Source organism: Pinus tabuliformis, chromosome 5_1 (genome assembly GCF_031772625.1).
Source record: "Pinus tabuliformis cultivar Carrire ecotype Pingquan chromosome 5_1, CPIR1, whole genome shotgun sequence".
Classification (NCBI taxonomy): domain Eukaryota; kingdom Viridiplantae; phylum Streptophyta; class Pinopsida; order Pinales; family Pinaceae; genus Pinus; species Pinus tabuliformis.
In genome coordinates this window covers 536,780,369-536,791,602 of record NC_142305.1, presented here as the reverse complement: position 1 = coordinate 536,791,602, position 11,234 = coordinate 536,780,369, and the positions used below count along the sequence as shown (strand labels likewise).

At 34.2% G+C, this 11,234-nt stretch overlaps 1 protein-coding gene across 1 annotated transcript; it reads left to right on the top strand.

Annotated features, from left to right (window-relative positions):
* Positions 1–10,232: 10,232 nt before the first annotated feature.
* Positions 10,233–10,838, top strand: LOC149165919 (protein VACUOLELESS GAMETOPHYTES-like). The gene has a single exon (XM_089429977.1). It carries the CDS (start codon positions 10,233–10,235, stop codon positions 10,836–10,838), a length of 606 nt encoding a protein of 201 aa, XP_089286103.1.
* The last annotated feature ends 396 nt before the right edge of the window (positions 10,839–11,234 follow it).

Here is an 11,234-nt window from a genome sequence, read left to right as displayed (position 1 = left end):
AACCCAAAAACTAATTCCCCAAAATTTCACAAAAGAGAACAAAAGCCTTCTGAAATGCTCTAAACAGTACCAAAATAAAAAGCTATGTAAAAATAAATCTAATCCTAATTGTACCTTCCCTTCTTATGCATAACTGCATTCATAGTTTTACATACGATATTTTACTAGTGAAAATCCATTACTTGTAGATAATTTGAAGTTTCTTATAGTTTATTGGCAGATATTTTACAGATATTTAGTTAAACTAGGGTCTTCCCATCAAACCACTATTTTACAACCATGCTATGATTGAATACACATTTCTATGTTGGGTGTTTCTATTATGCATGCACTACCCTAGCTGCATGAAGCTCTAACATTCTTCTCCTTTTACCTCTGTCTACGTATGCAACCCAAAACTTCAAAATTTTCCTCCAACACTCTGTCTCTAGGCCATTTTTACTCAAGTGCACTTCCAAGTTCTTCAAGGTTCCAAGACAGGTATTCTTCGCATGAAGTGCTAGGAATTATTTGTCTTGGCCCATTTTCTCCCTTGACACTTAGTTGATTATGCTTCCCTCCTGAGCTTTCATAATATGCATGATTACATGGGTTGGTTCACCCTCGGTGCCATACCATTTAGGCCATCTCTCTTAAGCTTATGAAGCACTTGGTCAAGCCCATATATATAAATATATTTATATAACACTACCTCTCGTGAGCTTATTAAGCACCTGGTTGAGCCTATATATATATATATATATATATATATATATATATATAACGCTTGCTACCACTCTTGAGCTTGCATTTTATATAAACAATATCTCTCTTAAGATTTTTTGAATGCAAAGGTATGTGATTAGGGATCGTTAGGAAATAAAAATTCAAACAACAATATAGATTTACCCTTCTCTTATACTCAGGCTATTGGATTGAATTTCAGGCTCTGAAGTAGACATAGTAACTAGTCCATTCCTTAGAAATTACACAAGAAATCAACATTCCATATTCAGACAAGGAATAACCCTCCTCGTTACTCATACATGAATAATTCTTCCTTCCTAAATCATTGGCATTTCCCATTATTAACTTAGGAAATAAGCATTCCTAGTTATTAATACATAGGAACTAAATATCTCTCAATATTAACATGAGAATTTAATTAGCCCATTAAGCATTCACGTGCCATTTATGCAAGGTCACATACATAAAGGATCAAATCAATAGTTAACTCAAAGTAAGAGGCCTAGAATATATATATATATATAAAGGTCTATAATTAGAAATCAATACGATACACGAATTCAAACTAAGATAGAGATTTACCCATCTCTTATACTTGAGCTATTAGGATGTAATTCAGACTTAAAAGTAGACATAGTAAGTAGGATATTCTTAGAAATTACATATTAAATCAACATTCCATATCCACACAAGGAATAACCTTTCTCGTTGCTCATACAAGAAGTATTATTCCTTCCTTAATCATATAATAAATGGAAGTATCCATTATTAACATAGGCAATAAGAATTACTTGTTAATCATACATAGGAACAACTCACACTTCTGATACCAATGGGATTCTAAAGATCCACCTATATAAATCAAACCACCTAAAAACTCCATAACCTAGTGCCTCCACCCTAAATCAGGAACTCAAAGGACACTGGAACACTGCAAACAAATAGTTTTACATGAATTCTTCTTGGAAGTTTTCACTACAAAAAACTTTTCGATGTTTTTCTTAAGATCCTTGAAAAAATTTCACTCCTCCTTCCCTATGCTTCCTCTCCTCAATCCTTTCTTCTCCTAGGTTTAGCCCCTCACTCCTTCTGCTACCTTCTAATTCATGAGAATATTAACACTTAATCCCTCTCCATTCCTTCTTGTGATGTTCTCTTGCATTGAATGTTGTGTCTACTCTCTCCTTCACCCACATTCCCCTGTTCTCTCTTTCTTCATCAGGCGTTCCTTCCTCTCACTGGCCTTCTTCCCCACGATGTAATGAAATCAAGCCTTTTTTAAATCTTGACACAACCCTCACTATCATTACAACTGCAATTGAATGATTGGAACATTGTGTCTATTGGCTTCTCCAATCACAAGTCCCATTGGCCCATAAATGTGTTCATCCCCACTACTCCATTATCCTACCATATTTTCCTCATTTCAATTTTCATTTACAATTTAAATTATTCAAGTTGGGTTATTCTACTACGAAATGACCAAGATCCTCTAATTTCTCAAGTGACCTCCTCCCCAAATTTTTAAATATGTGTCTCATATCTTATCTAATTTATATTTTTAATTGCAAAAATGTTATAAATGTTTACGAGAGGGGATTATCCAAAAATGGCTTTCAAAAACTCCACTCCCTTGGAGGAACATTATCCTTGGTGTTGTAATCCTTAACATAAATATAGGACATGCTTAATCCCAAGCTTATATCACTATGAACTTTATAAGTACATCTCATTTACAATCATATCTTACATAGATAGTTTCTTGTCCAACAATTAAATGGAAATAAAAATTCATTAGATCAACCATATGTCTATTGTTCCTTAATGCGTATTCACGCCATTTCTAACTTGATAACTTTCCTTTTCAAGTGTTTCCTACCTCCATGTCCAACATTGTTGTCCACTATGCTTAGTGCTCTTTCAACAATATTTTTGGCTCATTGCTTCCTGGAACATTCCCAATATAACATTGATCCTAATCCATAATGGCTATGATTATATTTGAAAATCAATTCTTGTTTTTTCATCCCCTTCTTTGATCCTAGTCCCTCAGGTGATTTAGTTCTTCTTCTATGCACTCACTCACCTTCCAAGTTTAGGTACCCATTTCTGTTGGCAAGGTTTCCTTGAATTGGAAGAGTTTCATAGCTAAGGCATTTACTTTCCTCAACACAAGTCATATTCCTCAAGGCATGCTTTATGGCAATCAATTGTTAGAATTAGGTTCTAGTGTTCCCACAATGGCCATGATATTGAATTTCCCAGCTTTAGTATGTTGTTATTCACACTACCATCTTCAAGATGCCACTGTTTAGCTATTCATCTAGCTTCATTCGCCCAAACCAACTAGTCTGATATCCTTCCTACATCACAGGCACATAGATTTTCATTAGAATATTCATAAAGAAATTGCAATAAAACTAAATTATACCTTATTAGCAGATCTGTCCATGAGGCGAACTCTATAATTTTATTTACCCCCTATCAAACACGACAAAACCAATTAGCCCATAATCATCATAAATCATAACCTTAAATAAAATTGATTCATGGTAATAAATTAGGAATTCATTAAATGGAATAGATAAATCTTATCTTTGTTTTTCTTTTAGCTAATTTGATCCACATGTACTAAGTGATTTTCCAAGCTCGACAAGAACTCAATAGTGCTCACACAACTTCATGCAGTATTCAACTCACATGCAATGAAATGGTTTCCAAAACCAACAACATCCAGTGGTGGACACACTCCATGCAATCTACATCCTTCTCTTCTACTCACACACACACTAGAGTCAGTTGCTAAACCTTGAAAGCTTATAGTGGGGAGGTGCTCCACACTATCTATAGTCTTTGACCCTTACACAATGGAATAGTTTTCAAACCTGACAAGAATCTAGTGGGATATATACTCCAAATAAGCATATTCTCTTGACTATGAGTGTGAGCACTACCGATCTTGGTAGTCTTGCATCAACAAGAATAACACCACTTCTCCTAGGCTTAGGAAGTCCCATACCTACCTATCCCAGTATCATCATTGGCTTAGACAATCCCATACTTTCCTATCCAAAACAAATTATACAACACATGAGCCCAAATAGTCCCACAATCCTAGGCTTAGACAATTCCATGCTTTCCTATGCAAAACACATTATACAACACAGAGCCCCAAAGAGTCCCACACTCACCTGTCCAAAACACATTATATAACACACAATCCAAGACAATCCCATAATTTACTATCCCAAACACATTACACAATACATACACATATACACATTATAAAATATAGAAACATATACACATTATACAACACATACATATATACATATTACACAACACCAGGGTAATCAAAAGATTGCACCATCTTTGCCCGCCTCTTCTCCTAGGCTCAGGAAACCCCTAATCTTGAGTGGTATACCTACCCCAATAACTATTCAGAATGAATATTTCATTATCATAGTATAAAAAAGGGCATATGAAAGTCATAATCACGTGACAATAAAATAAATAACAGCGATGATTTCCTCTTACTCAATGGATTCCTCACATAACTAGGAATCCCAAACATGTTATTCATTCTTGTATTCACTTCACTACAAATGTGAGCACTACCAATCGTGGTAGTCTTCTGTCAGAAATTCATAATCACATGACAGTAAAATAAATAGTAGCGAGAATTTCCTCTCACTTAATGGATTCCTCACATAACCAAGAATCCCAAACATGTTATCCATTCTTGTATTCGCTTCACTGCAATTGTGAGCACTACCAATCCTGGAAGTCTTCTATCGGTAGGAATAACACAACTTCTCCTAGGCCCAGGAAGTCCCATACTTACCTATCCTAGTATCATTAAAGGCCCACACAGTCCCATGCCTACTTCTCCCAAACACATTATACAACACACATGCCCGAACATTCCCATACCTTCTTGTCCAAACACATTATACAACACAAAGGCCTAGAAAATCTCATGCCCGCTTGTCCCAAAAATATTACACAACACATACACATATGCACATTGTACAACATAGACACATACACATTATATACATTACACAACATCACTAGAATCAAGAGACTACACCATCTTTTCCCACCTCTTCTCCTTGCTCAACTAAGCCCTAATCCTAGGTGGCTTACCTACACCAATAATTGTTCATAATCAACATTTCATTATCACAATATAAACTTGGGGATATCAACGTCATAATCACATGACAGTAAAATAAATAACAATGATAATTTCCTCTTTCTTTATGGATTCCTCACATAACCAAGAATTCCATACATGTTATCCATACATGTATTCAATTAAAATCACTCTTCCATGAGAATGATTCCTGAAAATAACCTCTCAATTTCAATAGAATTTTCACATATTCATTTAACCATTACCATGTTCATGAAGATAAAACATATATAATCACATATGCCATCCAAATCAAGGTTAAGAGAACCTTGTGTATCCATGTAAAACATTTGTAAAATTTAGAACAATAGTTCTTAATTTCGATAAGGAATTTGTTACCCAAATTCCTTTGTTTTACCTTTCCTCAAGTTTTGCACTCAAAATCTAGGTTTTCACTTTGAAATATTTGATCTCTCTTAACACTTATATGGTTTTGGAGTTCTTAATTTTGATAAGAAATTTGTTACCCAAATTCCTTTGTTTTACCTTTCCTCGCGTTTTGCACTCAAAAACTAGGTTTGCACTTTGAAATATTTGATCTCTCTTAACACTTATATGGATTTGGAGTTAAAATATACCAAGAATGATAAAAAAAAATTTGAAAATAAATTTAATAACATATTCTATGTCCATTTTGATTATGTTTATTATATTAATTTTGAAAAATATTATAATATATATATATATATATATATATATATATATATATATATATTTATTTATTTATTTTTGTTATTATCCTAACCATATAACTAGCCTCCATAGAATTTTGTAAATGAAATTTGTGTGGTTGTGTTTGATTTCATGGTTTTTTTACTATTATCCATTATATATGGTCCATAAATGTTATTAATAAAATTCAAATAACACAAAAATATATTAATAAATAATATTCTATGGTTCATAAATATTATTAAGAAAAAGAAAAACACAAAACTATATTAATAAGTAATCATTTTTTAGAATTTGTTTTTTTCTTCAATATAGGGTCTAGGTTAAGTGTAGAATCATCCTAGTTCAAAAAATAAAAAGACCTAACCTCCATAAATATTACTCTCTAACTCTATAATGTTATACTATGTAAACATTTTGACTCAATCATATTATTAAAAATAAAAATAAAATAAAATAAAGTGAAAGAACAAAACAAACTAAAATAAAAAAATAAAATTAATAATTACAATTACTAATTAAAACATTTTGACTAAGTCAAATTAGATAAAAATAAAAGGTAAAATAGAATTAGATAAAAGGTTAATGTAATGTAAACATTTTAACTCAAAAATAAAATAAAAACATCGAAATAAAATAACCCTTTAAAAAAAAATAATGGCCCATGGTATTGAGAAACCATGGTATTTATGTGGAATGTAGCCTACTTAAAGAGGGGAATTGAACCATCCTAGATGCATCATAACTTCAAATATTTGGAAAATACTATGCATAAATCATGAATCACAAAAGTCTCCATTGTGGGAATAAAAATAGAAATAAATTAAGTTAAATCAATAAAAAATTACAATTATTAATTGTTAATAACTAAACCAACTTATATCCATCTTAACTCCATATCTATAAAGGGTCATGAAGGATCAAATCACTTGAGGTGTAAACCTTCCCTCAAGTTTTATACTCACAAAAGAGGTTTGCACCTGAGATTTGATCTCTCTCTCCACTTATAATTTCAGATTTTTTTTTATTTTTTTTTAAGCGAATACTAAATTGTAAGTTTATTCAACCTGAAAACAAGGAACAAAATCACATTTTATAGATGTCGCTAGGAATTTGATCATATCAACCTTTCAGTTGATGCACAATAAAGGAAACAAATGATGTGATTAGGTGTGATAATAATCACTTAATTTCCCTTTTTTCCCTTTCTTTATCTGAGATTTTTTCCAAACCCCGTGGTTGGGATTAGGTTTTACTAATGCCAATGGATTTCCCGCTTCCATCAAAGGGATTTCTTTGTTTGAATCCTATCTCTTGGATACATGCTTCCTCTTTATACAACATGATCCCTTTTCATTGAGAATTGCCTCTTTCTATTGCTTTGATGCTTTGATCTCTTCTTATTTTGTACCCTTCTAGATATGAGTCATGGCTCCTGATTGATCCTAACTAATTCGTTTTCTTGGCTTCCATGATGTGCCTACTTATAAACTCATAATTAAGATAAAACTATAGTGATAATAAAATATTCAAAAATATATTTAAAAATGAGGTTGATCACATATTTTAAGTCAAATTTGGTTATGTTTAAAATCCTAGATCCATGTTAACCATGGATCTAGCAAGTGTCGAGAGGGATCAAATCTCTTTTCATTTTGAAAGAGATTTCCACCTCAAGAGATTTGATCCCTCTCGATGCTCGGTAGATCTAGAGTTAACATGGATCTAGGATGGTAGAATATATATATATATATATATATATATATATATATATATATATATATATATATATATATATATATATATACAATTGGAAAAACATGGATTGTTAAAACTTGGCAAAAGTATTTCAACGGTAAATTGGCTAGTTTACCTCATTTTTTTTTTTTTTATTATGAATCAAAAATTTTATGTTAAGTTAATAAAAACTTATTGGCCTCACTCTTAGAAGACTTATTGGGCAACAACTGCATACCCAAATACATAAAAAAATTCTAGAATGACAACAATTTACATAAGATGATAGACAAAAAGTTCCAAAACACCGTTAAAACTAAAAGACAACCAACAATCATTAGACATCATCATAATTTACCAGGGCAGGATGATCTGGACCTGATCCAGAAAATGGTGGGGGTTTGAATTCATAGTGCACATGCCCCTCCATGTGAGCCAAATTGGCATCCAAATGGTCGAGGTGCTCCTGATGCATTGTCACCCTCTCCAAATACTAAGCAATCTATCATGCATCTCCCACAAGTTTGATTGAATGTGATTCATGAAGTCAATGGTGTCCTTATGATCAACTTGTCGTGCTTGATTGAGCTAGTATAAGGAATTACTCAGTTGCAGAATCATACTAACATTATCTTCTAGCATGAAGGCATTTTCCGCAGAGGGAAAGACTAAGAGAGCGACAAGCCTATTGTTTCTCCAAAACCTTGCTTATGGTGTTGTTGCAGTCCCTGAAGTCCCCTCGACTCCAATTCTTGATGTGCATAACATTTCTGAGGATGCACTTCACCACTGGCCTTTGACCTTCTTATCCTAATGAGAAAGTGTCTTTGTTGCACTAGCTCATCGAATTAGTTGGTTGGGGATGTGCATTCTTCACACGAGGGGCCTCAAGTAGCCATAAACTCTAATGCAAACACCTTTTATTAGGGAAACCCCCAAAAGATCAGCCAAACATGCAAAATAGCCCCTAGTGTCATGCTACCTAGTTTGACTCCTATGGAGGTTATACCCACCAAGCCCCCCAAGGAGGTCAAAGAAATCACACGTTGGAGAGAGAAGAGAACTAATGTTTCCAGGGTCACATTGCCAACCAACTAGGCAAGCTTCCCACTTTGCCGAAGGAACCTTAACCATATATAGCCAAAATCCAAGACACTTACACCACTCAAATTCCCACAGTGATGTTTCACCTCTCGGCAACAGAGCCCCTAATGTCCCAACTTCCTTAAAGAAAACATTGAAGGCAAGCTTGAACGTACAATGCCAGAAACCTACTCTACTTCGCCAAACCCAGGTAAATTGAAAACTATAAACACACAAGTAACCAATGGAAAAGAAATGGCCAGGCTTAGAGATTTAAACTTGGTGTGGATAACCCATAGTCGCACCAAGAACGCAATCGAAGATCTTGCACCAGTGTTGTAATTGTTTGCTCCTTGAAAAGTCTCTCAACACGCGGTGCAAATCTAAAATTCCCCTTGCCCTCAATCTAACACTTTTTCTTTCTAAAATTATCACAACCAATTCCTCTTAGGGTTCCCCCCTCCATCCCTGGGCTAAGACTCAGAGCCTTCCCTACTCATTTCTCCTCATCCCTCAGTGCCTAAACAAATAGCCTACAAAGCATCCTTCTTCCCCTTTTACCCTAGAAGCTTTGTTAGTGTAGAGTATACTAGCATCATCTCCTTTGGTACAAGCTATTAATGAGCAAGATGACCAACTAAAACCATTCATTGCCACTCTCTCATGGGTTGGGGCTTCACACATGCATGCATGTTGCACATAATTTATGTGATGTCAAGAGAAATTGTAGGGTGGCAAATGACTTCCACAAAGTCTGCTCATCTATCACTCCCATTAGTGGACTACTTTACCTCAATTTTATTTTAATTATTAATTTTTTTATAATTTTTTGTTTTTTTAATGTAATTTTACTTAGTCAAAATATTTAAAAAGACAAGACAAGATAAAACATTACAATATCTTCTTCATACTTTACTCGAAAACAACTCTAAATACAATTATTTTAATTTTGATAAACTTTTATTAAATAACTTTTATAGTTTATTTTTTATATTTTTATTATTAAATAATTTATAATTTTAACTATATAATTAATCTCCATAAACAATAGTAAATGGAATTTGTGTCTTTGTCTTTGATTTAGTGCTCTTGATATTATTCTCCATTATTCATGGTCCATAAATCTTATTAATAAAATTAAAATCACACAAAAATGTATTTATAAATAATAATGTAGGGTTAATAAATATTATTAATAAAATGTTTGTTTGAGCCCTAGCCTAGGCTCACCGTCGGCTCAGCAGTCTGACCCTGGATCCGTCCGATATTCCAGAATGAAAGGGCATTTTGCGTTTCTTTAACTTTATTGTTAATGTTTACGGACCTTAAAAGTATTATTTATTAATATATTTTTGGAAATATATTTGCATGAAATAGTCTATAACGCGATTTTTTGAAAGCTTTTCCAGCTAATTTTTCAGGTCGAAATCCCAGACTTACAGATCCCCATAGCCCCATTCTGACCCAGCTTACCTCGGATATTCCAAAACGAAAGGGAATTTTGTGTTTTTTAAATTTTATTAATAATATTTATGGACCATAAAAGTATTATTTATTAATATATTTTTGGAAACATATTTCCATTCTGGTATACCAGTATCGTATGAATATACGTTGACGTCTGCCCTATGCTCTACAATTCCTTGCAACGCAGTTTCTGTGAAATTTCGGACTACCCTGTAAAAGAAAGTTATGTGACAGAAAAGACGCAGTTTCTGTGAAGTTTCGGACTTGCCCTCTAAAAATTTGTGGCAGAAAAGGTAAGAGGTCGATCGATTTTATCATTCTTTTTTAGCAATCAATTTGAAATTGCAGGATGGCGAAGAAGGAACAGGGGACGAGAATGTTGGAGATTCGACATTTCAGCCATAGTGAGCACCCCCTGCGTTTCGTGTATGGTTCCACCTACACATGCGATGGCTGCGGAGAAGGCGGTAACGGTTTTAAATACGAGTGCCGTCCCTGCAACTTCGACTTGCATGAATCCTGCGCGCGAGCTCCCAAGTCAACGAGGCATTCTTGTCATCCCCAGCATCCTCTAAACTTCAGGAAGAAGCCATTTTCAGCACAGGTTGAGTGCGACGTTTGCAGAGAGAAAGTTAGAGGGTTTGTTTATGAGTGCCGTGGGTGTGACGTTGACCTTCATCCGTCGTGTGCAAAGTTGCCTTATTCGCTGCGGCATGCTTTGCATCCGCACCACACGCTTCAACTCGTGCCTTCTCACAGTACTGGACTTGGACATGGACATGTATGTAATGTATGTGGAGAAGCTTTTACTTCTCAGGGGATGCGCTATCGCTGCTGCGAGGTTTCTACGCCCTGTGACTTCATGTTACACATTTCCTGCGGTAAGCTACCTGTCGATCCGCTGGAAGAGATGAGAATGCAGTCGATATCCCCACTTGGAGTGCCCAGTCGATAGCCTAACTTACATAGTCTTCTAGGGCAAGCTAGTATTTAATTGGGACGCTAATTCATATTCTAGTTTCTTGATAGTTGATGTTTGATTGCGCTTTGCTTAGCATGTATATTAGATCATTTTATTCTGGCTTATAAAGGTTTTTTCTTATCAAGACAAAACAGGTCATAATGGGAATTTCTTTGCTTCACAATATTTATGTACTCTAGGAGATCAAATGTCATCAAGGTTATGCATTCAGGAATACACGTTAAATAATGAAAAATGGTGTGTGTTTGTGTGTGTGTGCTAGAGAGAGACAAACCAATATATATCCATATTAATCACTAATATCGCAAGCACTAAGAGGGACTAAATGTCTCATAATGCCAACCTTTTTCAAATTTTGCATTTTAAAAG

What these genes read in the sequence shown, in the direction of transcription:
- LOC149165919 (XM_089429977.1), top strand. Translation starts at nt 10,233, where the DNA reads ATGGCGAAGAAGGAACAGGGGACGAGAATGTTGGAGATTCGACATTTC.